Raw genomic sequence first — 27,027 nt, forward strand, 5'->3', positions numbered from 1 at the left:
CTCTCTTTGGAGTCTGTTTTTGAAGTTTTTTTGTTGCAAAATTGCCACCTTCAAGTCTGTCACTGAGTGGTTAGAAAGGTTGAAGTGTTCTCCCACTGGTTTTTGAATGTTATGATTCCTGATGTCAGATTTGTGTCCATTTATTCTTTTGCGTAGAGACTGTCCGGTTTGGCCAATGTACATGGCAGAGGGGCATTGCTGGCACATGATGGCATATATCACGTTGGTAGATGTGCAGGTGTACGAGCCCCTGATGGTGTGTCTGATGTGATTAGGTCCTGTGATGGTGTCACTTGAATGGATATGTGGACAGAGCTGGCATCGGGCTTTATTGCAAGGATAGGTTCCTGGGTTAGTGTTTATGTTGTATGGTGTGCGGTTGCTGGTGAGTATTTGCTTCAGGTTGGGAGGCTGTCTATAAGCGAGGACTGGCCTGTCTCCTAGTTTCAGAAGATGAGAAAAAAATAAATCCCCTAATTACAGCTATCCTATGAGGAAGAGTCTAATAGAAAATCCTGTAATGAAAAAGGCATCTTCAAAGATAACCTTCCTAAGAGGGATATTTGCCTATAGACTTGTAAAAAAGCTCCTTTCAAGTTGAAAGGGACAACTTTACCACCAGTCGCAAGATGTTGCTAATACTAAGCCAAAGTGGACAGTCTTTAGGTAAAGACAGCTGCGACTAATAAAGCAGCTAGAACATCACGAGGCCGTTACAAGTGGAGAATAAAGATTCCCCTGTTTCTGCTAGCAGGTGGTAGAACAAGATGATGCCTCACAACCAGTCCACTATACAAGAAAAATGCTACGAGGAGTAAAAAACCCACTTCTTCAGATGCAGCTGAAGAAGTGGGTTTTTTAACCCACAAAAGTTTATGCCCAAATAAATCTGTTAGTCTTTAAGGTGCCACCAGACTCCTCGTTGTTTTTGTGGATACAGACTAACACGGCTGCCCCTCTGATTTAAAAAAAAAAAAATGCTGTTTGATTTCCTGCCTATGGTGTAAAGAATGCAGAAGGCTGGCACAGGAATAGACAATATGACACAGATTAGATTAATGACTGTGGAGAGAAGTCATTTAAATTAAAATGGTTGGGAATGGGTATGTATGGACAGTATGTGTCATGGACATTCTTTAGTGAGTGCTTTTGTGATATTCACCAAGCTATACAGGAGGGAGGCTGGGCTTGTCCTCTCCCTCAACCCATTTACATAAGGCTGCATATGTTAGAATAAGCTATGGCCTACTTAACTCCAGAATGCCAAACAACTTTCAGTTACGAGTCTTGTGTACACAGACAGGAGAACCCCAAGCCAGGGCCAGAGATGGCCTCCATATCCCAAGCCGAGACCCAGCCTGACAGTGCTTGGAAAAGAACCTCTTCCAGTAAGTAATATGTTGTTCTACAATACAATCATATAGGGTAGGGGTTCTCAAACTGGGGGTTGGGACCCCTCAGAGGGTCATGAGGTTATTACATGGGGGAGGGGGGGTAGCAGCTTTCAACCATCCACCACAACCCCGCTTTTATAATGGTGTTAAATATATTTAAAAGTGTTTTTAATTTATACGCGGGGTTACACTCAGAGGCTTGCTATGTGAAAGGGGTCACCAGTAAAAAAGTTTGAGAACTACGGGAATAGGGGGATTTAAACAACAACTTTTTTCTGGTCACTGCCAAGTTATGCAGATAAGGTGTGTGACAGTGAGGTGATATCATTTAGTGACCCAACATGTGTTGGTGAGAGAGAGAAACTTTTGAGCTGCCCAGAGCTCTTCAGCTCTGAGGAACTTTACACAGATGAAAGTTAGGAGTCCCTCTCTGCCTACTCAGCTTTTACTGTATCCCATTCCCCTCCTCCCATCCCCTTAACGTGCACTTTAGGAGACAGTTTATCAATGCCCTGTGCTTTTACCTACCTTTACATTTTAGGAGGTAAATTGCCCAGGCTAGAGACAGGTAAATTAGGCTAGAGACAGTTCAAAGTGCACAGCGATTACAAGGCATTCACAGCTATTTTTAATCACAACCTCAGCATTGTTAACCATTTGGGTTCAAGACAGTTATTCCAAAAGACTGTTTATTTTGCAGTGCACATCGTGCTTATCTGCTAGTGTTATCACAGAGAACATAAGGCAGAAATAGTGCTCTATATTGAAAGGCACCCTGCCAGGCAATGCTGTTTTCTTGGGGCTGCCCTTCCACTCCTGCACCATCTGGTCTGGGTGGGGGAACCATGCCGGTATATAGGAGCACAACATAACTTTCCGGTTTGCCCCTTACCATTGTGAACAAGCTCCCTCTCTGCCTTTTTAGTGACATAGCTCAGGATAACATCCTCCATCGTAAGGACAGCCTGCAGAGACGCACATGCAATTACTAGTGTGGCCCCTCCTGCTTCTTCTTGCCCGCCATCAATCCAGCACCTGTACAGGGGTTTCAAACAAAGCAGAACTAAATTGGAAAATGTCTTACCACCTCCAAGCTCACCCAGACTGGGAAAAGGCCAAGGGACTGGCATCCCGAAATAAAGAAAAAAGCAACATTTTATCATTGTTGGCATTGATAGACTAGAACGACTTGTGCTCTTTCTCTGCTCTCCTAGCATTCAATACACTACACAAACAGGAACGTTATCATTGTCTGAATGTCTGGAAAATCTCGGGGGGCGCAGAAAGGAGACAAAGGAGGACACGTTTAGTGCCCCGGAGCAGCATGCCAGCAGAGGGAGAAGACTGAAGAGTGAAAGGGAAGATTTCCTTCAGCATGATACATAGGCGGGAGAGGCAGACAAGGAACAGGCTCAAGCACATCCACAAAGGAAAGGACATGCAGGCATAGCTACTGGAAATGATACAGACAGCTCTGCTGGAGAACACTGTGGCCAACATTCCAACCTACTTAGCCACATCCTGCAGCCCTTTGAGAACACTGCATACTGGGAGCACCCCTCCACTTCCTCAACTACTATACACAAGCCCTTCCTTCATCATGCTACATGACATTAAGAACAGTCACAACCCCCCCACCTACATGTTTGTGACATGGTTGCACTCAGTACTTCAGGCATGTTTGCCACAGTTCCACTGGTTTTAAGTATGTACTCTGTGTTCAATGAAGTTTTTTATTATTTACAACTAAGTTTATTATTTATTCATAACTTGGCTGAAAAATTGCATAAAAGCATTGCACAAAGCATAACTGAGGAAAGCACTCAAGGAGGACAGGTGAGGTCCCAGAGCACTGGAGAAGGGCAAACATGGTACCTATATTTAAACAGGGGAACAAGGAGGACCCAGGGAATTATAGACCAGTCACAACCGACTTTCCATACCTGGAACAAATGATTAAATAATCAATTTGTAAGTACCTAGAGGATAATAGGCTGATAAATAATAGCCAACATGGATTTTTCAAGAACAAATCATGCCAAACCAACCTAATTTCCTTCTTTTGACAGGGTTACTGACCTGGTGGATAGAGGGAAAGCAGATATGATTTATCTAGATTTTAGTAAAGCTTTTGACTCAGTCCCACATGACATTCTTGTAAACAAACTGGTGAAATATGGTCTAAATTAAATTACTATAAAGTGGGTACAAACCTGGTTGAAAAACCATACTCAAGGAGTATATATCAATAGTTCACTATCAAATTGTGAGGATGTACCTAGAGGGGTCACATGGGGATCTGTCCTGGGTCCAGTACTATTCAATATTTTAATTAATGACTTGGATAAGCATGTATACTTATAACATTTGCAGGTGAATCCAATTGGGAGGAGTTGCAAGCATGTTGGAGGACAGGGTTAGAATTCGAAAGGCCCTTGATCAATTGGAGAATTGGTCTGAAATCAACAAGATGAAATTCAATAGAGAGAAGTGCAAAGTGCTACACTTAAGAAAGAAAAATCAAATGCACATATACAAGATGGGAATAACTGGCTAGGTGCTGAGGGACCTGGGGGTTATAGTGGATCACAAATTGAATATATAGAACCAATTATGTGATGCAGTTGCAAAAAAGGCTAAGATCATTCTGGGTGGTTCCACATCAGTGATGATAAGATGTCAGAGCAACTGACTCCTGAAGAAGAGGCTGAGGAGACAGAGGCTTGGGCCAAACCACTTAGCCAGCTGTGGCAGAATCACCCTCAGAATTCTGAGGCAGAAAAAGAATATAATCAGACCATGGCTCAGCAGCCCCCTCACTGTGCTGTATGCAGGCTTTTCCAGACATACCAGGTAAGCATCCTGGACTTCTCCCAGAGCTGTTCTTTGTATGGCAGAAGCTGAGGGAGAAGGCAGATGCCACATTCCTCAGGATTTTGTAAACTAGTAGGTTGTGAATTTATTTTAGAATAATGTTGTTTGTCTGTTGCTAAATAAGACTGCAGGCCTGTGTGTTCCAGTAAATAGTATTGCTGTGCCCTTTACCACCTCAGGTTGCATCAAACAGCCTTGATTGCTTCACAGCTGCATATATTTTGAAACTTCCCTCCTTAGCTCTGGCTGAACTCAAACTTGTTAAATTCCTATCAAAGTTATGTGCATAGCACCTCGCTTTCAAATTAATTCTTTCTTGAAAACTAAATTTTAGAGACATACCTTAACCCTGCTTTCTGATGGCAGGGATGGGGAAAGAACCTTCCGATATTTAAAATAAAGGAAGAGAACTGGATATAACAGGGGTAGGCAACCTATGGCACGTGTGCCAAAGGCGGCACACGAGCTGATTTTTTCAGTGGCACTCACACTGCCCAGGTCCTGGCCACTGCTCTGGGGGGCTCTGCATTTTAATTTAATTTTAAATGAAGCTTCTTAAACATTTTGAAACCTTATTTACTTTACATACAACAATAGTTTAGTTATATATTATAGACTTATAGAAAGAGACCTTCTAAAAAGATTAAAATATATTACTGGCACATGAAACCATAAATTAGAGTGAATAAATGAAGACTTGGCACACCACTTCTGAAAGGTTGCTGACTCCTGGGATATAACCTGATGGCTATATAAGTACATGCAAAAGCAGAAGCTCTCTTCTCTCAGGCATTTAGGGTGAAGGACTGATGGGCTAAACCTATAATGGTTTTTGGAACCACCATGATTGTGTTAGATCTAGAAATTAATATGTTCTCTTCTATATCGGAAAGGAAAATGAAATGTTTTGGGCAGGTCTTTATTGAGGTTATGCATCCTAGGATGATCACTCTGAGTTTTGTGACAAGCATATAGAGCACTGCATTCAGAGGGTTAAAATGTAAAGGAAAGAATGAACAGTCTCTAAGTTCTGCCTCAGAGAAGTTGGTGGCCCCAGGTCGGGTGCGAGGAGACTGTATTTGGCTCTTGCATGTGTTTTGATAACTCTAGACAACAAAATGCCCAGGGATTTTGTTAACTCCTGCAACACATACAATCACCCATTTGCGCAGATAACTCCAGTTATTGTGGTCTCATCTTGATTTGTAAATGGCATAAGCAGATACTTGGGCAAAAATAGTTGGGCAAAGGAGCAGCTAGAGGTGTCTCTTTACACTAGGCAGGAAAGTTTTTCCAGAGGACTGAGCCTGAGATGTGGAGTTGCGAATGCCTGAGTTATCAGTGCTTGACTTCAGTTACCTAGTCCTCCAGAATTGGAGTCGCAGTCCATTAGAAATGCCTTAAATTTTAATTTGTAATGTTGCAGCCTGAAGAAGAGCTCTGTGCAGCTCGGAATCTTGCCTTTCACCAACAGAAGTTGGTCCAATAAGAGATTACCTCACTCATCTTGTCCCTTTAAATTTTAATTGGTGTCTAATTTGACATTGAGTTTAGAAAAGTCTCTTGGTTTTTCAATGGAGAGATGCATTTCCAGGGTCTGTCTGCCCAACAACAAATATCTGTTTGAGACAGTATTGTTCATAACGAGGCTAGGTGGCTTGTAGAATAGACACTGTACATCTAGCTAGCATGAGTACAAATAGCAGTGTAAATGATGAGACACTGCTTAGGTGAATAGAATACAGACACACCAGAATCTTAAGGTATATATCCTGTGCAGTTCTGTATATGCCCAAGCAGTGCCTCCCATGTCTACGCTGCTCTTTTTAGCAATGTAGTATCTCACTGCCACCCTGCTGCCAGAACCTTTCCCAGCCACCATGAAAAGCTCCAACAGTGTGAAAGGCTTGGGTAGGGAGGAGGTAGAATAGAAGGGAAGGGTTCCAGCAGACTTTCCGTGCTTCCTCCCCTGCCAGAGCCTTTCACCACTGTGTAGCTACACGCTGCTGCGTGGACACAGCCTACTTTTCACTGTAGCATATTACTGCATGTACCCTACACACTGTTGCAAGTGTAGACAAGGCCCTAGAGTATGAAACAGCTATGGGGATGTTTTAAAAAGTTTGTATATTCTTTAGAATCTTAGGCTATGTCCATATTACACAGCTTTTAGCGACATGGCTGTGTCACCACAGCCGTGCCGGTAAAAGTCACTCAGTGTAGCCACTGTTTGTCAGCTATCCTGCCGACAAAAGACTTCTACCCCGCAACGAGCGGCATTTGCGTTGTCGGCAGTAGAACGCTTCTGCCGACAATGTGCTGTTCATACTGGCATTTGTTGCAGCAAAGCTTTTGTCTTTCGGGGGTGGAGGGGTTAACACCTCTGAGAGACAAAAGTTTTGTCATTCAATTGCTGGTGTAGACATAGCCTTAGAGATCAGAGGATATAACTAAATGAACAGTACTACATATAGTAGCACTGCAGTCTTCTGTGACTCTGCATCTGTAAAAGTCTAGGCATTGTAAAGGTGTGCTACAGATACTCTTCTGGGGAAAGGGACAGGCCTTGTGATTCCAGGGGGCACATACAAACAAATATATCTCTTGCTGCTTGTCACAGAACAATGTGTTTCAAACATCTTCAGGCTTGCTCTAGATAGAATGGGAATACCTCTGGATTTCAAGCTGCTCTGGCTGAGAATTCTGTGGGGCACTGGGAGAGTATGGAACACTAGTGGAGGGTTTAGTGAGTTTTGTTTCTTCACACAAATGTGACTAGGTTTTTCAGAAGCATGAAATCCCAGCTGACACCAATTTTTTAAAAAAGGCTCCAGGGTGATCTCGTTAATTACAGGCCGGTAAGCCTAACTTCAGTACCAGGCAAACAGGTTGAAACTCTAGTAAAGAACAGAATGATCAGACGCATGGATGAACACAATTTGGTGGGGGAAGAGTCAACATGGTTTTTGTAAAGGGAAACCATGCCTCACCAATCTACTAGAATTCTTTAAGGAGGACAACAAGCATGTAGACAATAGTGATCCAGTGGATATAGTGTACTTAGACTTTCAGAAAGCCTTTGACAAGGTCACTCACTCTTAAGCAAAGTAAGCGGTCATAGGATAAGAGGGAAGGTCCTCTCATGGATCGGAAACTGGTTAAAAGATAGGAAACAAAGAGTTAGAATAAATGGTGAGTTTTCAGAATGGAGAGAGGTAAATAGTGGTGTCCCCAGGGGTCAGTCCTAGGACCAATCCTATTCAACATATTCATAAATGACCTGGAAAAAGGAGTTGAGTGAGGTGGCAAAATTTCCAGATGATACAAAATTACTCAAGATAGTTAAGTCCCAGGCAGACTGTGAAGAGCTACAAAGGGGTCTCACAAAAATGGGTGACTGGCAACAAAAGGGCAGATGAAATTCAGTATTGATAAATGCAAAGTAATGCACTTTGGAAAACATAATCCCAACTGTGCATACAAAATGGTGGTGTCTAAAATCAAGAAAGATCTTGGAGTCATTATGGATAGTTCTCTGAACACATCTGCTCAATGTGCAGCAGCAGTCAAAAAAGTTAACAGAATGAGAGAGTCCAGCGGAGGGCAATGAAAATGATTAGGGGGCTGGGGCACATGACTTATGACGAGAGGCTGAGGGAACAGGGGTTAGTCTGCAGAAGAGAAGAGTGAGGGGGGATTTGATAGCAGCCTTTAACTACCTGAAGGGGGGTTCCAAAAAGGATGGAGCTCAGCTGTTCTCAGTGGTGGCAGATGACAGAACAAGGAACAATGGTCTCAAGTTGCAGTGAGGGAGGTCTAAGTTGGATATTAGGAAACACTATTTCACTAGGAGGGTGGTGAAGCACGGGAATGGGTTACCTAGGGAGATAGTAGGATCTCCTTCCTTAGAGGTTTTTAAGGCCCAGCTTGACAGAGCCCTGGCTGGGATGATTTAGTTGGGGATTGGTCCTGCTTTGGGCAGGGGATTGGACTAGATGACCTCCTGAGGTCTCTTCCAACCCTAATATTCCAGAACAGGAGTGTTATATGAAAGACACGGGACATAATTGTTCTGCTCTATTCAGCAGTGGTCAGTCTCAACTGGAGTACTATGTCCAGTTTTGCCACCACACTTTAAGAAAGGTGTGGACAAATTGGAGAGAATCCAGAGGCGAGCAACAAAAAATTATGAAAGGTTTAGAAAATCTGACCAATGAGGAAAGTTTAAAAAAACTGGGCATGTTTAGTTTTGAGAAAAGACTGTGGGCTGACCAGATAGTCTTCAAATATGTTAAGGGCTACTATAAAGAGAACAGCAACCAATTGTTCTCCATGTCCACTGAAGATAGGACAATAAGTAATTGGCTTAATCTGCAGCAAGAGAGATTTAGGTTACATATTAGGAAAAGCTTTCTATCTACAAAGATAGTTAAGCTCTGGAATAGCGTACCGGGGAGGCAGTGGAATCCCCATTATTGGAGGCTTTTAAGAACAAGTTATGCAAACACCTGTCAGAGATGGTCTAGGTCTACACATTCCTGCCTCAGTGCGGGGGGGGATGGACTACATGACTTCTCAAGGTCTCTTTCAGCCCTACATTTCTATGGTTCTATAATAAAATCCTTACATAAAGGTGTATATATTTTCACCACTAAATCTTAGCCTCAAAGCAGGAGCACAATGTATCTCTGACCTTATATCCCTGACCAGATGCAGCATTTAGCAGAGACTTTGATGGCTGTTGATAATGTCCATAAGTGACGCGCTCTCCGTTGCTCTCAGATGTTGTACAAAACACAGCAAGCAGCTATCACACAAGGCAGATTGTGTTCAGCATCTCCCAACCTCCTCATGCAGCAGCTCCACTTTCTCTTCAGTCTTCCAAATGCACATTCCACTGACATCCTTCAGCTACTTACAGTATATGTAAATAGCTCCTTTCTCCTACCCAAGTGTCCAGGAAAAGCCTTCACAAGCCAGGGAAACAATGCTAAGCTAGGTCTCCCAGAAGGACAGTAGGAATCAAAAGGCCATTAGGTTCATTGCGGTCTTATGGGAGCAAAATTTCCACTTCTCAGTGCAGAAAATAAGCCTGAATTTCTAAAGATCCCAGAAACATGGACCTTTCCAGATCACTCCACATCAATATTGCTGAAACTTCCACTGTTATCAACCAGACCTTGTAGCACCATGGAAAAATACCTTTCTGTTGATTAATTCCAAGGCCTGTTGTAAGGGGCAAAGAATAGGCACTTGGATCTCATCATTGGCCTCCATACAGTTCAGGAACCCCAGCCACGCAAATCCATCAATATCCTTCTGTGCATTGCCAAGCTTTCTGACCGGGATTAGCAGAACACACCTCCATGACAACTTCCTCGATAGCTGACCTGCCAACACCAAACTGGTTAGCTACTGACCAGTAGTAATCAGGAATGGTGAGCTTCCAGACAGCAATGACCACACGCTTCTCCATACGGATGGGGAGCTTTCATATTGGTGTACCACCCCTGCAGCTCCAGCATGAGTGCTGCACAGATTTCAAGGAAAGTGGCCTTTGTCAGCCTGAACTTCTGCTGCCAATGCTTGTCATCCCGGTTGTACATCACTATCCTATTCCAACAATCAGTGCTAGTTGACCAAGCCCAGAAGGGGCAGTCTACTGAGTAAAGCCCTCCAGGAAAAATTCATGCAAAAGTAACTACTAGATTTTGTCTTCCTCATCCTATATCACTCTGGCACTGCCATAGCTATTTCCCAAGTCATCCAAAGCCATCTGGCTGCACAACCGCTATGTGTATTTATAACCATCAGGATAGTGGTGCTCAGCATTATTCCCACCACACTGCCTGACAGCAGTTTGAAAATGGCACTGGCTTGCAAAAGCTAGATGAATTATGAGATGACAGGAGAGGAATTACAGGAATTTGTTTGTTTGACCTGTTCTGATAATTGGGTCTACAAATTTACCCTAACTGTGAGTTCAATGGTAATAAGTGAGTATAAGATCATAATGTGTCACAGTAACCTATAATAAACATGTTATTGGGAACAGGTGCAAGAAAACCAGACTGAAAAACTGAATTAGTCCAAACAAAGAAGCCTACTGCTATAACCCAAGGACTGTGCTGAGATCATCCTTGGTAAACAAATTGTGGGTCTAGAAATTAATGAACTGGTATGTTGGAAACTAGGCCTAATTGTAGACAAATGAATGAGGGGATGGACTGTACTGCCCACCACTCCCTTTTTGGGTCCTTAAAGAAAGAGACTTGAGGTGGGAGGGACAATAAGAACAGACTGAGAATACTGAAGGAAGCCTCACCATCTCCAGGGACCCCGGGCCTTTATCATTCTACTCCTGAGAGATGTCCTGACTAGACGGGGCCAGAGAGGGACCCAGATGACATTGCCACCTCTATCAGCTCCAGCTGAACCCCAGACACCACTTGGCATGAAATGGGATTGGACTTTAACAAGAGTAACAACAGTTCCAGCCCAACACCCATGGGCGGTGGTTATAATACCCGCCACCAGACACCTGGGCTGCGATGGCCTCGCCCCTTCTCCGAGGACCTCACTGCCTGCTGCTGCTGCCTGTGCCTGCCAGGTCTCCTCTACTCCACTGCCACCGCTGGCAGTTCTTACTGCTCACTGTGTCCCTCCTCCTCGGGGACGGGGGAATGAGGAGGGATGCGGAGACCCAGCGGCAGGCAGGGGAGTGGCTTGGCCAGGGGAGGGCCTTCAAGGGTGGTGGAGCTGGTGGCACAGCCTGGCACTGGGAGGGCCAGTGGCTTGGTTGGAGGGGGTTCTCGGGGGGAGCGGCAGCTCGGCCTGGTGCTGGGGCTGGGCCAGCACTTGGGGGGATCGGTGGCTTGGCCTGGTGGTTTGGCCCAGCACTGGTGCGGGGTGGGAGCAACTGACCTGGGGGGGGCCGTCAGGGGCAGGGGTAGCTGGGGGCTCAGCCTGGCTCTGGCGGGGGGGGGACAGACTGGCACTGGGGCCGGCCTAGCACTTGCTGGCAGCTTGGCCTGGCACTCCAGGTGGAGGTATCAGGGGGCCACCAGCTAGGCCCGGTGTGGCTGGGGTGGGGGAGCAGGCTGGGGCTCCTCCAGTCACAGGGGGACCTCTTAGGGCTCCTCCTGTTTGGGGGCTGGGGTTTCAGGGCTCTGGAGTGTGTGCGTGGGGGGCCTTGGGCAGAAGGGCCAGGGCCAGCAGGTTAGTCTTCCCCAAAGGGGGGGTTTCACCCACCGCCTATGTGAACAAGGCTAGTCCTGCAGTATTTCATGAGCTGCAAAACAGAGAGTGATGCCTGCCCTGCGGTCTGCCATTCAAGATTGCTGCTGGCATTCACAGAATTTTAAAAATCCCCAGGCCTTTAAACAGAGGAGGGGTGCGTACCTGTGTACCTTCAGGGCAGCGGAGTTCAAACTGCTGACCAAAGTGGTCATGATGGGCATTGTGGGACACTTCCAGCAGGCCAATTAAGGTGACACAACTTAGTGAGGTGTCTACATTGACACTGTGTCGCAAAAAGCTCTGTGCCGCTGGTCAAGGTGGTTTTATTAAGTCGGCATAGCAGAGTAGTTACATTGGTAGGAGGAGCATTTCAGTGTGTACACCTCCACTGTTTTGTCGACAAAATTTGACTTTTGTTGACAAAACTTTGTAGTGTAGACAAGGCCTTAGTCTACCATGGAGGCAAACAGACAACAGAGGGAGCAAAGGGGCAGCACATTCAAAATGAGTTTGCTGCTTGGTACAGGTACATACAGAATTCACAGATCGTATAGCGGTCCCCAAGTTGTCACAATGTCGCCTTCATACATTCCAGTGTGTATGACTGAACTATGTTAATGGTCTGACTCCTTAATTTGTCTAATTTAAATTTGAAGTTCCTGCTAATTTTTAATCAGGATTATTACTGAATATGAGCCATAGTCTTGGATGGGGGTGGGTGGGCTTTTCTTGGGCATCAAGCAGCGTCAGCTCCAGCTCTTGCACCTCAGCAGCTCCAGCCCCTCCCCAGGTAGGGTCCATGGATGCCTGTAATGCAAAGAGGCAAACACCAGCCAGCCGTTCTGCCACTGAAAAGCCACATTGTCCTTATTCCTGTAGCCAGGCTGTAATGCACTGGAGCCAACTGACCACCCTAATGTGCCACTCTCACAATTTTATTACACGTCTTGTGATTTTTGGTGTGTTTCTTTAAAGCCCCAGGTCCTCAAATCAAGAGATTGAATGAGACCCTGCTTTCAGTTAGAAAAGAAAAGAAGTAGTATGTTTCAGTCATTGATGGCTACAGAGAATAGCTTGAAAACGTGAACAAGGGCAGCCTACCAGCTCAGCGCCCAGAAGGCAACCAAAAAGAACCCAAATACATATATTTAAAAAAACAAAAACGCCTCATGATTGTCTGAGCCTTTCTCATATCGGCTTCCACCAGCTTGAGCTGTTGAAAATGGCCAGAGGCCCCAGCAAAGCGCAATCTTCCAGTCTGCGGGCAGCTGACTCCCGCATCAGGTGAGCGGCGACCCCCGGCACGTGATGTCACCCGCAAGGTGAAGGCGAGAGGTTGGCAAGATCCGCCTCCTCTATCCCCCCCCTAAGGCGAGGACTTGCCGCGCACTCCCAGCCCTGCGGGGCCAGAGGCAGCGCCCGCTCTGCAGCGCCCTGGGATCCGGCCCGCGGCCAGCTCGCCTCAGCCTGGAAACAGCGCGCCACGCCTCAGCCTACAGCCTGGGCGGCCGCGTTTCCCGGGCTACCCCCATCGCAGCTGGCGCCAGGCGGGATTCGAACCGGGCTCTCAGAACTAGCCCAGCCCCGCGAGGATTGGAAGCCGGCGCAGCCTCACCCCGCCCCTCCGCGGCCCCATTTCACGTGAGGAGCCAGGGCACCGTTCGGTTCAGCAGCTTCGGCGGCAGCTAGTGAGCATGCGCACTTGCGCAGCTAGCTGGCACATGCTCAGTCCCAGGGAGCGAGCCGGGTCTTTCCAACACTCACAGCCGGGCACGCCCATTTTCTGGCCCCTCCTCCTCCTCCTCCTGCCCCCCTCCCCTTCGGGAGTTTCTAGGATCCTGCCCTGTGTTGAGGCAGAAGCAGCAGCTCAGGCGGCGAATGATCCTCCCTCCCCCTCCCCCCGGTGGTAAGTACCATTGGGGTGGGGGGCGGGATCCGGGCTGTGCCCTCCTGCGCCCCGCTTTGTGCACCCTCGGTAATGACTGATTCCCATCCCCCCCACGGCTGCAGCGAATGGGCCGTTCCGCCTGCCTCCCGGTGAGCGGTGGGGCTGGCAGGGGAGGAACCCCTAGCATGGGGCAGGCTGGGCGTGCTGGCCCTCAGGCGGGACGGGCATGTGCTGACCGACCCTCACTTGACCCCAGGGGAGCCTGGGCCAAGCAGGTCTCCTCCCACCGGCCGTTATACCCACCACAGTGCCCCTCCACCCAGCCTGGCGGGGACTCAGCGTGGAGGGAGCTTGCCAGGGTGGTGCCCGCGCCACAACACGCCCCTCGCACCTCTAACCCCTGCCATGTGCCATGATGCAGCCCTCGCCGTGCATCATAACGCACCCCTTGCCATGTTTCACGCCTCATGGAGTGCCACAAAGCACCCCGCTCACTGGGCACCATAACACACCCCTAACACCTCTTGCTGTGCTCTGTAATGCCCCTCACACCCTTCGCTGGGTGCCACGATTTCCATGACGCCTGCTATGTTGGGGTGTCAAAGCGCTTGGCACACAGCAGCTTGGAAATCCTGCCATGGACCTAGGTATCAAATGCACTCCCCCACTCTCTTACTGCGATGATGGAGCTTATATTTTACACACCCGTTTAAAGCAAATCAAAATTTTCACATCTGCAGCATGGAGACACAGTCAGTTCAAAACCACAGCAAAGTCTAGAAGATACTGACTCACTGTGATTACAAATGACAGAGAAATTAACCAGAACTGGAAGAGATCAGAAAAAAACAACTTTATCTTTTTGGTTTTTCCCCTCATTTGTTTGTTTTGTGCAGCCAATAGCAGGTGGGGCAGAGACAGTTTCACTTTTGTTGATAATCAGTTTCATTTCTTCTTTCTGACTAGCAAGTGATGACGTTATCCTCATGCTCAGAGTGGAGTTCATAGGCATCTCTTTCCCCCAGGCTCTGAAATATGCCATTTAACAGTCCCACAACAACAGGGTGCTGCTGGTGTTTTGATGTCTACATAGCAGTATTTCAGAAATTTGAAGTAGTAAATAAATAGAGGATGCTGTGTTAGTGTGACAACCAGAATCTTGGCCAACACACGGTATTGAACTGAGGAATTTCAGAGCTAACGGGATAGGTTTTTGGTCCTCTCCTTGCTAGAAGAGGGACCAGACTCAGGTACAGACTGGCTAGAGTAGCCAGGTGGGGATTAAACTACAGATGCTCCCTGGGTTACGGAAGATCCGATTTATGCAAATGCGCACTTATGGAAAAAGTTCTGTAAGCTAGAAATAGAAGAGGGTTTTTTGTTTTTTTTGCATAATGGTCCGAGATATGTTTCTGATTTATGCAAGATTTGAGTTATGCAAGGCATTCTGGAACGGAACACTTGAGTAAGTCGGAGAGCATCTGTAGTAGCAAAAGGGGAGAGTAAAAAGAGGGGAGATATGAGCTCTCAGCACAAAAATTTAGATGCGGAGAACAAAATTAATCAAAGAACCAAAGGACACAACAAGAAGAAATTCTTGAATTGCATATCCACCAATGCTAGGAGCCTGGGTAGCAAACGAGGAATTGGAATTGCTCATTTGTAAGCATAAATTCAGTTGGTACTACTGAAAATTGGTGGGATGAGTCGTATGATTGGAATGTTAAAATCAATGTTCATAATCCATTTTGGAAGGATTGTCATTCCCCTTCTGCCCACTCAATCTATATAAAAAATGGTATTACCTATTTCTGAGTCACTCTTAACTCAGAAGAAAGTGATGTCTTAACACATAATGCACAAGATGGGATATTGGTGTCTGCTAAAGACCACTAAGTCACAATAAGGAACAGGATGATCACCTCTTTACGCACCTATCTATAATTAATGTGTAGGGGGGAAAATGCATGATCATGGGGTATCCTTAGAATTTCTGAACAATATATATGACAATTTCATAACATAAAAAGTGCTGGAGCCTGTATGGGGGAATTCTTTATTAGACCTTGTCCTAACAATTAAAGAGGAACTGTTCACAGAAGTAAAACTTAATGGTAGCTTAGGTACTAGTGAACATGACTTGATCACATTTATAATATACAAGCAGAATAAAGTCTAGACCAGTAATATATATACTTGGTGCTTTTATAAGGCCAGTTTCACAAAGCTAAAATAATTAGAAGCCAAATCAGTTGGGAGGAAGAATTTAATCAGAAAAATGTGAATGATAATTGGGAATCATTTAAGAACACCTTACTAAATGCCCAAAAAGCCACAATCCAACAACTGAGCAAGAAGGTTGTGCTGGTTAAAAAAACAACTTGGTTTAGAGGATAAGTGAAAGCAGCTATAACATAGATAAACAAATAAAAGACAGGGAAAGTTGATACTTATGAATATAAATCAGAAATTAGGAATTGTAGAAAATCAATATGGGAAGCAAAGGGACACATGGAGAAATCTATGGCCAGCAAAGATAAGGCCAATAACACGAATTTTTTAAAAATATATTAGGAACAAAAAGAATTCTGACAAAGGTATTGGTCCATTACTAGATGGAAATAGTAGAGTTTTCAATAATAATGCATAAAAGAAAGAAATGTCCAATAAATATTTTTGTTCTGTATTTGAGGGAAAAAACATGATATAGACTCATCAGATTGTGATAATAACACTCTTTCCACTAGTATCTCTGTAGAATGTTATATAGAGTTTGATATTTTAAAATCAGCATGTCTGAATAATCTGCATCCAAGAGTTTTAAAAGAGCTGACTGAGGAGCTCACTGGACTGTTAATGTTGATTTTCAGTAAGATTTGGAGCACTGGGGAGGGTCCAGAAGACTGGCTTAAAGCTAATGTGACAATATTTTAAAAGGGTAAACAAGATATTGTAAGTCTGTCAGCCTGACATCAATCTTGGGCAAGGTAATGGAGTGGCTGATACGGGACTTAATTAATAAAGAATTAAAGGAGAGTAACATAATTAAATCAACATGGATATATGGAAAACAGATCCTGTCAAACTAACTTGCTACTGTATCTCTTTAGGATGAGATATAGTGTGGTTGATAAAGGTAATAGAGCTGACATAATACACTTAGACTTCTGTAAGGCTTTTGACTTGGCATCGCAACATTTTGATTAAAAAGCTATAATGATATAAAATTAACATGGCACACATTAAATGGATTAAAAACTGGGTAACTGATAGATCTCAAAATTATTTAATAGGAAATCAGGTGGGTGTGTTTCCAGTGGGGTCGTGCAGGGATCTGTTCTTGGTCCTATACTAGTATCAGAGGGGTAGCCGTGTTAGTCTGGTTCTGTAGAAGCAGCAAAGAATCCTGTGGCACCTTATTCCTATACTGTTTAACATTTTTACTGATGATCTGGAAGAAAATATAAAATAAAATTTGCAGTTGACACAAAAAATAGGGGATCGCTAAATAATGAATAGGACAGGTCACTGATTCAGAGTGATCTGGATCAGCGGTTCTCAGCTGGGGGTCTGTGGCCCCCTGGGAGTCCGTGAGCCCTTTCAGGGGGGCTGCAGGGGCCTGTGGCTCAAACCCGAAGCCCCAAGCCCCAGCGCTGAAGCTGGGAGTGGCACAGGGCTGAAGCTGCCCCCCCAAAGCCAGGAGTGGTGCAGGGCTGAAGCCGGTGCCCCCAGCCCCCCAAAGCCGGGAGCGGCGCGGGGCTGACACTAGTGTAGCAGAGTAGTTTGTGCTACTACGTCAGCACCCCCGCAATGCCAGGAAACCTGCCCCTCCCCCAAGCCAGGAGTAGCAAGGGTCTGAAGCTGGGAGCCCCAGTGCCCCCCCCGGCTGAAGCTGCCTGCCCACACACAGCCCCTAGCTATCCCCTCCCCACACCCTGAGCTACACCCCTCACTTCACACAGCCCCTAGCTACTCCTTCCCTGTACCCTGAGCGACACCCCTCACTTCACACAGCCCCTAGCTACCCCCTCCCCGCACCCTGAGCTACACCCCTCTCTTCGCACAGCCCCTAGCTACCCCCTCCCCGTACCCTGAGCTACACCCCTCACTTCGCACAGCCCCTAGCTACCCCCTCCCCGTACCCTGAGCTACACCCCTCACTTCGCACAGCCCCTAGCTACCCCTCCCCGTACCCTGAGCTACTCCCCTCACTTCGCACAGCCCCTAGCTACCCCCTCCCCGTACCCTGAGCTACACCCCTCACTTCGCACAGCCCCTAGCTACTCCCTCCCTGTACCCTGAGCTACTCCCCTCACTTCACACAGCCCCTAGCTACCCCCTCCCCTCACCCTGAACTACTCCCCTCACTTCGCACAGCCCCTAGCTACCCCCTCCCCGTACCCTGAGCTACACCCCTCACTTCGCACAGCCCCTAGCTACCCCCTCCCCGTACCCTGAGCTACTCCCCTCATTTCGCACAGCCCCTAGCTACCCCTCCCCGTACCCTGAGCTACTCCCCTCACTTCGCACAGCCCCTAGCTACTCCCTCCCTGTACCCTGAGCTACACCCCTCACTTCACACAGCCCCTAGCTACGCCCTCCCCGCACCCTGAGCTACACCCCTCACTTCGCACAGTCCCTAGCTACCCCCTCCCCGTACCCTGAGCTACACCCCTCACTTCGCACAGCCCCTAGCTACTCCCTCCCCGTACCCTGAGCTACACCCCTCACTTCACACAGCCCCTAGCTACACCCTCCCCGCACCCTGAGCTACACCCCTCACTTCGCACCGTCCCTAGCTACCCCCTCCCCGTACCCTGAGCTACACCCCTCACTTCGCACAGCCCCTAGCTACTCCCTCCCCGTACCCTGAGCTACACCCCTCACTTCGCACAGCCCCTAGCTACTCCCTCCCCGCACCCTGAGCTACACCCCTCACTTCCCACAGCCCCTAGCTACGCCCTCCCCGTACCCTGAGCTACTCTCCTCACTTCGCACAGCCCCTAGCTACCCCCTCCCCGTACCCTGAGCTACTCCCCTCACTTCGCACAGCCCCTAGCTACCCCCTCCCTGCATCCTGAGTGGTTTTCAAAGTTTTTGAACTGAATCCCCCCTTTGAGTTATATTTTTTGGTTGTGCCCCCCCCCCATAACCCAGATAGGCTGGGAGACCTCCTGATTGAGTCGGGGTGGGGGTGGCGCTCCCTCTCTGGACCCCACTGTGTGGAGATGGCTCGAGCCCTGTCAGCCCTTGCCCCCCCCAAAATAGAAGTAAAACTATGACCATGCCCAAGGTCCCCCCCTGCCCCTCCCCCCCAGCAGGAACTTTTATAGCATGTTGAGGGGGGACCTCAGCACGAAAAAGGTTGAGAACCCCTGATCTGGATCACTTGTTAAGCTGGGTGCAAGTAAACTGTGTTTTAATGTGGCTAAATGTTCCTCGATGTATACATTTACAAGAACATAGACCCTACTTACAGATTGGGGCATTCTATCCAGCACCTGTGCCCTCAGGCCCTTCATTGGGACTGTGTGGATTGGAGATTCTTAACCCATGTATAGAGCAGCAAGGATAGTTCAGGCTGGAAACCCTTCAAAAGCCATACACAAGGGGAGCAGCAGCTGGAGTTCCCCTCCACAAGGTAGAGGAGAAACAGCCAGACCCAAGAATTATCACTTGCCTCTAGTGCAGGGGTAGGCATCCTATGGCATGCGTGCCAAAGGTGGCACACAAGCTGATTTTCAGTGGCACTCACACTGCCCAGGTCCTGGTCACTGGTCCGGGGGGCTCTGCATTTTAATTTAATTTTAAATGAAGCTCCTTAAACATTTTAAAAACCTTATATACTTTACATACAATAGCTTAGTTATATATTATAGACTTAAAGAAAGGGACCTTCTAAAAACGTTAAAATGTATTATCGGCACGCAAAACCTTAAATCAGAGTGAATAAATGATGACTCGGCACAGCACTTCTGAAAGGTTGCCAACCCCTGCTCTAGTGCTTCCATTACATGTGTGTTCCTCCCATTCATGTACTCTGACACCAATTGCTGTACCTGCATGCACACTCCTGTTTGGGTTTTTTTTATAGTAACAGAAAAAACATCAAAAATAGGAACAACTGGTTTAAAAAAGTAAAGAAGAAATATATTTGCAAAGGAACTTGGGGATAGTACAAAGCTGCTTTACTTCCTTTTGCTGAAATTGACCAATTTCAGTTTGATGATGTCCCTTAATGAATTGACCCTGACTGTACCCCTGTGAAGTATAATTATCACCAATTTTTACACAGGGGGAACTGAAGCACAGAAAGGTTAAGTGACATGCGCAAGTCTGTGTCAGAGCCAGGAAAAGAACCCAGATCTCCTGACTCCCAGTGCCAAGCATGAACAATTACGAGAAAGCCATCCTCATTATTATTCTACAGTATCATTTTACATTATTGCGAAGTGCTTTTCAGTCTGTAGATTAGCAAATAATATTTAGCACTTATGTAGGAATTTTCATCTTCATAAGACTTAGCAAGGTGGAGGTAGTGCTGTTATTTACATAATGCCCAACAGTGTTCTGTGTACTCCAGAGATCTGTGAGAAGATGAACCCTCCCCAAAGATCTTACTGCAGCCTGAGGGCCACAGGTTACCCACCACTGCCTTATGGTCTAAGAGCTAGATCCTACAACTGGATCCACACAGGTAGACCCATGTACCCACACAGATCCAGTTCCAGGATCTAGCCCTAAACGAATAACATACAGGAACAGGAGGGATACAGCACAAACCCTTTTCTCTCTTTTCCTGTTATCCCTTCTGTGTGGCATTTGTTTTTATCCAGGCTCTTTTGCATTTTTGACTGTGGTTAGCCTTTGTGTGACTTCTCTTTGTATTTTAATCTCTGCCTAGTTCTCTTTTTAACCCTTACCTACTTTTTATTAATTATTTGTATTAAGGTAGCGCCTAGAGTCCCCAGCTGAGATCAGGTCCCAGTGTGCAGATAGATAGTGAGAAACAGTCCCTATCCCAAAGAGCTTATAATCTAAATAGACAAGTCAGAAACAGGTGGGAGGGCAACCAGAGGCACAGAGGTGTGAAGTAACTTGCCCAAGGTCACATAGCTGGTCAGTGGCAGAGCCAGGAATAGCCCCTCAGTGCCCTGATTCAGTCCAGTGCTCTATCGAGTGAACAGTGCTGCTTCTCTTTTACAGATGGGAAGACTGAGCTTGCCCAAGGTTACAAATGGAATGTGAGTCAACAGCTGGGATTAGAATTTAGGAGTTCCTGGTTCTTGGTGCTGTATTTGACCATGCTGCCTCTCTCTCACTCATGTATTAAAAATAAACATTTAAAGCCCCACAGTCCTGGAGAAATTAAACAGGATTTTCTTTATCCTTACAGGTAATAGGCTCCAGCACTCTCTGATGTGACATCACCAGCAGAGAGCATCTTGAAACATCGCACCTAGTGGGAGCTGGCAGTTGCTGAGGTTCTGAGTGTTGGAGATTTGCATGACAACAGAAAAAGTGAAGTTTATATTTCTGGTGTGTTGAATGAACATCTTACCTGGGTCCTTGGGGATACTGGACACATTGTACTGAAAGAGTTTGAATTATGACTTTTATTTGCAGATGGCCTTAAAAAATTATTGCAGCTGCCAGATCAGAAAAATGAGATAATGTGGGAAGGCAAAAGAGGATGAGAAGGAAAACCTTGGAAGGATAAGGACAGAAAAGGAGAATAGAGATTCACTATAACAAGGCTAGGAGGTTAAAAAATGTCTGGTGTACAGAAAATGGGTATTGGCCAGGGTAGTGCTGGCCTTGACAAAGTTTTAGTGGCAGTGGTTGCAGACCTCTAACTTCCATCTGTTATTGAGGAACAATCTAATTTCACCTTCCTGTCTTTTCCTTTACACTTTTTACTTGCAAATCTTTTCTATAATCCCATTATGTTAAAGAAACAACATTCCCTCCTTCTTTCCTGTGAACTCAGGGAGGATATTTGTGGGAGTTGGCAGTACTACTTTGCTTATTTAAACTGTGACAGATACTTTAATGCAGCTGCAGTTAGATGTGTGAAAGAACAAGCTTGAGGTGGTGATGGCAGCAGACTAATATCTTCTGAACTAAAGGTGCTACACATCATATGAAGTGACTCACAAGCCCATGCAAGGTTGTTGGTATCTGCATGAAATGTTCTTCACTGAGCCATGTATTGCTGAGCAAGTTTGGAAGTTTTCATATTGATCCCTGCCCCCACCAATGGCTTTCCAAGAAAAAATCCTAGTTCTCATTCCTCCAATCCCAATTGCTAGAGCCCCTAGCAGCTAACTTCTGTTTTTATCTCAGCAAGTCAAGTTTTATTCATGCCAGTCAATCACTGCTAGAGTGGCTGGGCACAAAGTCTGCTGGGATGCAAGTGGAATAGAAGCTAGATCTGGAAATGCTGTGGGCCCTCACCAGCTACACTCTCCATATTCCTCCCAGCTGGTATAGGGTGGTTGCATTAACAGTTTTATGTTTTGTTCAACAGTCTCTCTCCAGGTGACTTCCAGATAATGGAGAAGATGGTGAAAAGGAAGTGTGCATTTTGTCCAGCAGATGAAGGGAGTGCTATAATGTACATTGCAGAAAAGCAAAATCTTGCAGTTCATCAAGATTGTTTGGTGAGAGTTTTTCTTAACATATGAATTATATTAAAGGAATCAAGAAGGACCAAAAGGAAAAATTTCAAAGACAATATGGACATTGTACATAATTGCCTACTCTAGAACAGTGGTTCTTAACTGGGGGTATGTGTACGCCAGGGGTACGCAGAGGTCTTCAGGGGGTACATCAACTCGTCTAGATCAGGGGTGGGCAGACTTTTTGGCTTGAAGGCCACATCTGGATGGGGAAATTACATGCAGGGCCATGAATGTAGGGCTGGGGCAGGGGGTTGGGGTGCAGGAGGGAGTGTGGGGTGTGGGAGGGGGTGCAGTGTGCAGGAAGGAGCTCAGGGCAGGGGGTTGGGGTGCGGGGTGCAGGAGGGGTTCAAGGTGCAGGCTCCAGCCCAGCACTGTTTTCCTGGAGCAGCATGCAGTACGGGCTCCCTGCCTGCCCTGGCCCCATGCCGCTCCCGAAAGTGGCCAGCACCACATCCCTGTGGCCCCTGGGGGAGGAAGGAGCAGAGGGCTTTGCTCGCTGCCCTCACCTGCGGGTACCTCCCCCGAAGCTCCCATTGGCCGCAGTTCCCTGTTCCCAGCCAATGGGAGTTGCAGGGGGCGGTGCCTGCAGGCGAGGGCAGGACGTGGAGCCCTCTGCCCTCCCTTCCCCCAGGGGCTGAAGGGACATTGTGCCAGCTGCTTCCGGGAGTGGCACGGGACCCACGGCACCATGAGGGTGGCAATCCTGTGAGCCGGATCTAAAGCCCTGATGGTCCGGATCTGGCCCTCGGGCCATAGTTTGCCCACCCCGATCTAGATATTTGCCTAGTTTTACAACAGGCTGCATAAAAAGTGCTAGTGAAGTCAGTGCAAACTACAATTTCATACAGTGACTTCCTTATACTGCTCTATATATTATACACTGAAATGTATTTCATTTGTATTCCGATGGATTTACTTTATAATTATATGGTAAAAATGAGAAAGTCAGCAGTTTTCAGTAGCAGTGCGCTGTGACACTACATCTGATTTTGTAAGCAAGTAGTTTCTAAGTGAGGTGGAACTTTGGGGTACACAAGACAAATCAGACTCCTGAAAGGGGTACAGTAGTCTGGAAAGGTTGAGAGCCAGGGCTCTAGAAGAAAAGAGAACTCTTTCCCTCTCTGTTTCAGAAGGCAGTGGTCTACAATTTCATGGTCTTCTGGAGCTCCAATGATCAGAGCTTCAGACAGTTTTTTTTTTTTTACTTGCCCAAATGGTTGGCACATTGAGGTAGAGGGGAATAATGCAGGAGTCGGGATGGAATGTAGAAAGAGTAATAACTAGCCCAATTCATCATTCCCTTTGCTCTTTGTATAGTCACTTTACACCAGCACAAAGTGACTTTAAAGTGTTTCTAAATCAGAATAGTAGCATTTTACATCCAATTTTCAATGGTATAACTAGCTACATAAGTTACAGACAATGCTGAATAAGGCCCAGGGGTCTGGGTAGGCAGTAGAAGGAAGGATAACAAAAAAGCAGGACTGAAAATATCTGTTTTGGACAAGTTCAATATTTTGGTTAGCCATTGTTAAATTTAGAAACTGTAGAAAGTGCCTTAACATTAGGTAAGAATTCAGAACAAAAATGAACTTGTTTCGCAACAACTTTGAAACCCTTTGATTTCCAATGATTTTGAATGGCAAAGTAGTCTTTCAGTCCCTGGCCCGATCCTGCAACAACTTTTGCATGTGCTAAATTTGATATAGTGTGAGTAGTTTCAACTGAAGTAATTGAATCAGACTCCTTACAGTGCAAAAAGGTAAACATGTCCCCAGTCTTTGCAGGATCAAGGCCATAATTTGCATGATCAAAGTGGCAAGATGGCAGCTTCTTGCGTGTGTCTTAAATATAAGGAATAATTAAGTGTGGTTTTAATTTAAGAATTGGCTATGAAAAAATGTCCTTGTGAGGTTCTAGGTTTATTGTGGTTCTAGAACAAATTTACTCAGTTTGCAAATAAAATCTCTCTTCTATCTGCTAGCCCTGTACTCTTACCCTTCGATATTTCCTCCTTTCACATCAGCACCAGTAATAAAGATTCTGGACATCATAGTCTGCCCTCAGCTAGGCGTAACTAAGGGCAGAATTTGGCTCCGCCATTGGAACTTAGTTAACTAACCTGTATACTTTTATGAGAGCCCTCTTCCTAAATTTCTTTGTTATGCTGTAGTATCAGGAGAAAAGTAACATGAAAAAATTGTCATTAAATATGCAGGTATGTTTTTAAACTCACAGAGAACAGATCTTTTAAGTTAAAAGGGGCCATCTTTGCAGTCACTTTCCTTGCTATAACCATACCTATACCTTGATATTTTAGTGTGTAGGATACCTATTACATTAAACTGGGGCTTTTCTTTTTTTGATATCATACGTCACAAATCCTTTGCTCCACTTCTATTTCTTCCCCTTATAGATCAGCTATCTATTGTTCTTGCTACAGTGTGTTTATATCTTTATTAATTTTATTACTTTTATTTTTCATTTTACAGTGTTACATGTTTCAAACATTCAGATTCTTGAAAGCAAACATTCAGATTCTTGAAAGCAACATTGTTACAGCTTTACTAGTCTCTCTGAACCCATAGTTCTAAGTGGTAACATGTGCTAAGTGGTTTCTTATCTCTAAGTTTATGTTCTTATTCCTTTAGCTGACCAAGCTTTGTGTCTGTAAATTTATCATGTATTTTAAGTAACAATTTTGGTGCTGTTGGGTTTTGTTTAAGTATGATCATTTGTTTTCTTCTAATTTGTTGTCATAGTCCAGTACATCAGCAGGTATTCATGCATACATTTCTGCTGTATTTTTCCAACCACTGTTCAACCTATTTAAGTTGCTTCTCCAACAATTCACTTCCAGTCTTTGCCTCTTATCACATTGCCAGTGTTAATTCTGTTGTCACTTCTAACTGAGTCCCTCCCGAAAGATCCTGAGCTCTGTCAAACCTGCTGGGCTAACTGGCAAAAGAGGACATGGATAGGATGATGGCCTCCTTGATGAGCCCTGTAAAAATGCCATGTTCCCTTCATGTGAAACCTCCTTTAACAGTTGGTGGAGTCTAGTATCACTGGTGCTGTCTTGTAGGAGGGTGGAAAAGCTAAGCAGTGCTCCCCCACTCAATATGGGACAGTGTTGGTTAAAAAACAAAGAAATAAAAATTTGCCCCTTTAGGGGGCTTTGTGGGGTGAATAAAAATGCAGATTTTTTTTTAAGTGCACAGTTCTCATGTCTGACACTGAACTGAAGCCCCGTCTACTTTCTATCATTCCTTATTGATACACATCAGAGTATCTTGCTGGCTGAGTCACTCTGTTAATTACTGCTGTCTTTTGTTTTGTTTGTAGTTATATTCCTCAGGATTTGTAGAATCTGAAGAGCATAACCCAGAGAATCAGGATACAAGGTTTGATGTGGCCTCAGTTCAGAGTGAAATCAGGAGAGGAAAGCGGCTGGTAAGGCAGCTTCTTTCAAATATTTTCTTGTTTATAATTTATAGTAAGAACAGCAGCACATTAGATCGTGAAGTCTGTTTGTGACATTTTTATGACCTTGTGACATAGAAGCTTGAATAAAATGCATACAAGAACCCAGTCATTCTGACTTACCAAAGATCAAAGTAATTAAAGATCAGAAACATTAGTCTGATTCTGCATTTAGTGGCACCTAAAGTGTATAGCCACTTTTGTCTGGCAGTAGAAGTTAAGGCTGTTTTGGCTCCTTTCTAAGAAAAGGCACTTTTTGGCATGGGGCAGATTTTGGGTCCTGCTAAGCTTACACATGAGTAACGTCCTGATTTGTGGGAACTAGAAAAGGAAAGAATTTGTTATTAAATGAGAGCTAAGTTTCTAGTCCTTTTGCTTTTGAAGTCACTTTTGAAAGTGGAGCTTGGGCATTTTTGAAAATTGTTCCCAACATCTCTATACTTGTAAACTGAGCAAATTTAATGTGAAATATTTACAGATGTAAAGCCCAACACTGTCACTATCATTGAGTTACTTCTAAGAATATTAACTGATTTTAATATAATTGTGTAAGAGCAGAGACAATAATAGAAAGTTGGTTGAAAAATGAGCTGAGTTGGGTTTGGAGGAGTGAGTTTGCATGATGAACAGGAAGAGAGAGGCTGAGAGTTAAAGATTTAAGCACGTTCAGTGATGAAGCTATTTACTCTCAAGTATAAGATTTTAGTTACTAATTATAAAATGTCTATATCTGCTAACAACTCAACTCCGCTATAGATGTGCAACTTCTGTCGCAAGAAAGGAGCCACTGTGGGATGTGAGATAAAAACCTGCCGGAGGAGTTATCACTACTTTTGTGCACTGTGTGATGATGCAGCATTAGAAACTGACATAGGGCAAGGAATTTACCGGTATTTAACAAACTATTTTCTAATTTTTTGTAGGTTGTGGTGGCATTGTCAAAAAAGAGGTTAATTTTTTTTTAAATGCAGAAAACATTGATGTGTATGTCCCCCTAAAAGGTCCTTTGCCACCCAGCCATGTTTGAAACTCTGTGTGTTTGGGAGCAGTAGAAAAAATGTTTCTATCTAGCACTGCAATGGAAAAAAACTCCATTTAATGACAGGAATGTATAGATGGTTCCACTCACTGCAGTAGCGTACACTGGTGTCAGGTTGTGGTGCTGCAGGAGTCATTGTCTCTAACACCATTGACCATAACATCTTTGGCCCCGTTGATGTTTTGTCTCTATTTGTCTTCCACAGCCCAGCCTTCTGGCCAGGTCATATTTAAGTTCTGTCTCCATCTAGGGCAGGGGTAGGCAACCTATGGCATGGGTGCCGAAGGCGGCACGCGAGCTGATTTTCAGTGGCACTCACACTGCCCAGGTCCTGGCCACCAGTCCAGGGGCTCTGCATTTTAATTTAATTTTAAATGAAGCTTCTTAAACATTTTAAAAGCCTTATTTACTTTACATACAACCATA

The 27,027-nt window shown here is 45.3% G+C and overlaps 1 protein-coding gene across 1 annotated transcript in view; it reads left to right on the top strand.

Annotated features, from left to right (window-relative positions):
* The window catches only part of LOC123361664 (histone-lysine N-methyltransferase SETDB2-like), a 93,361-nt gene that overhangs the window by 35,960 nt on the left and 30,374 nt on the right, over window positions 1-27,027 (top strand). Inside the window, exons 19-21 of the mRNA XM_045001723.1 lie at window positions 21,926-22,058; window positions 25,425-25,532; window positions 26,319-26,452. Coding sequence (XP_044857658.1) covers window positions 21,926-22,058; window positions 25,425-25,532; window positions 26,319-26,452 — 375 coding nt within the window. The remainder of the gene's footprint in view (window positions 1-21,925; window positions 22,059-25,424; window positions 25,533-26,318; window positions 26,453-27,027) is intronic.

This window comes from Mauremys mutica, chromosome 1 (assembly GCF_020497125.1).
Source record: "Mauremys mutica isolate MM-2020 ecotype Southern chromosome 1, ASM2049712v1, whole genome shotgun sequence".
NCBI lineage: Eukaryota > Metazoa > Chordata > Testudines > Geoemydidae > Mauremys > Mauremys mutica.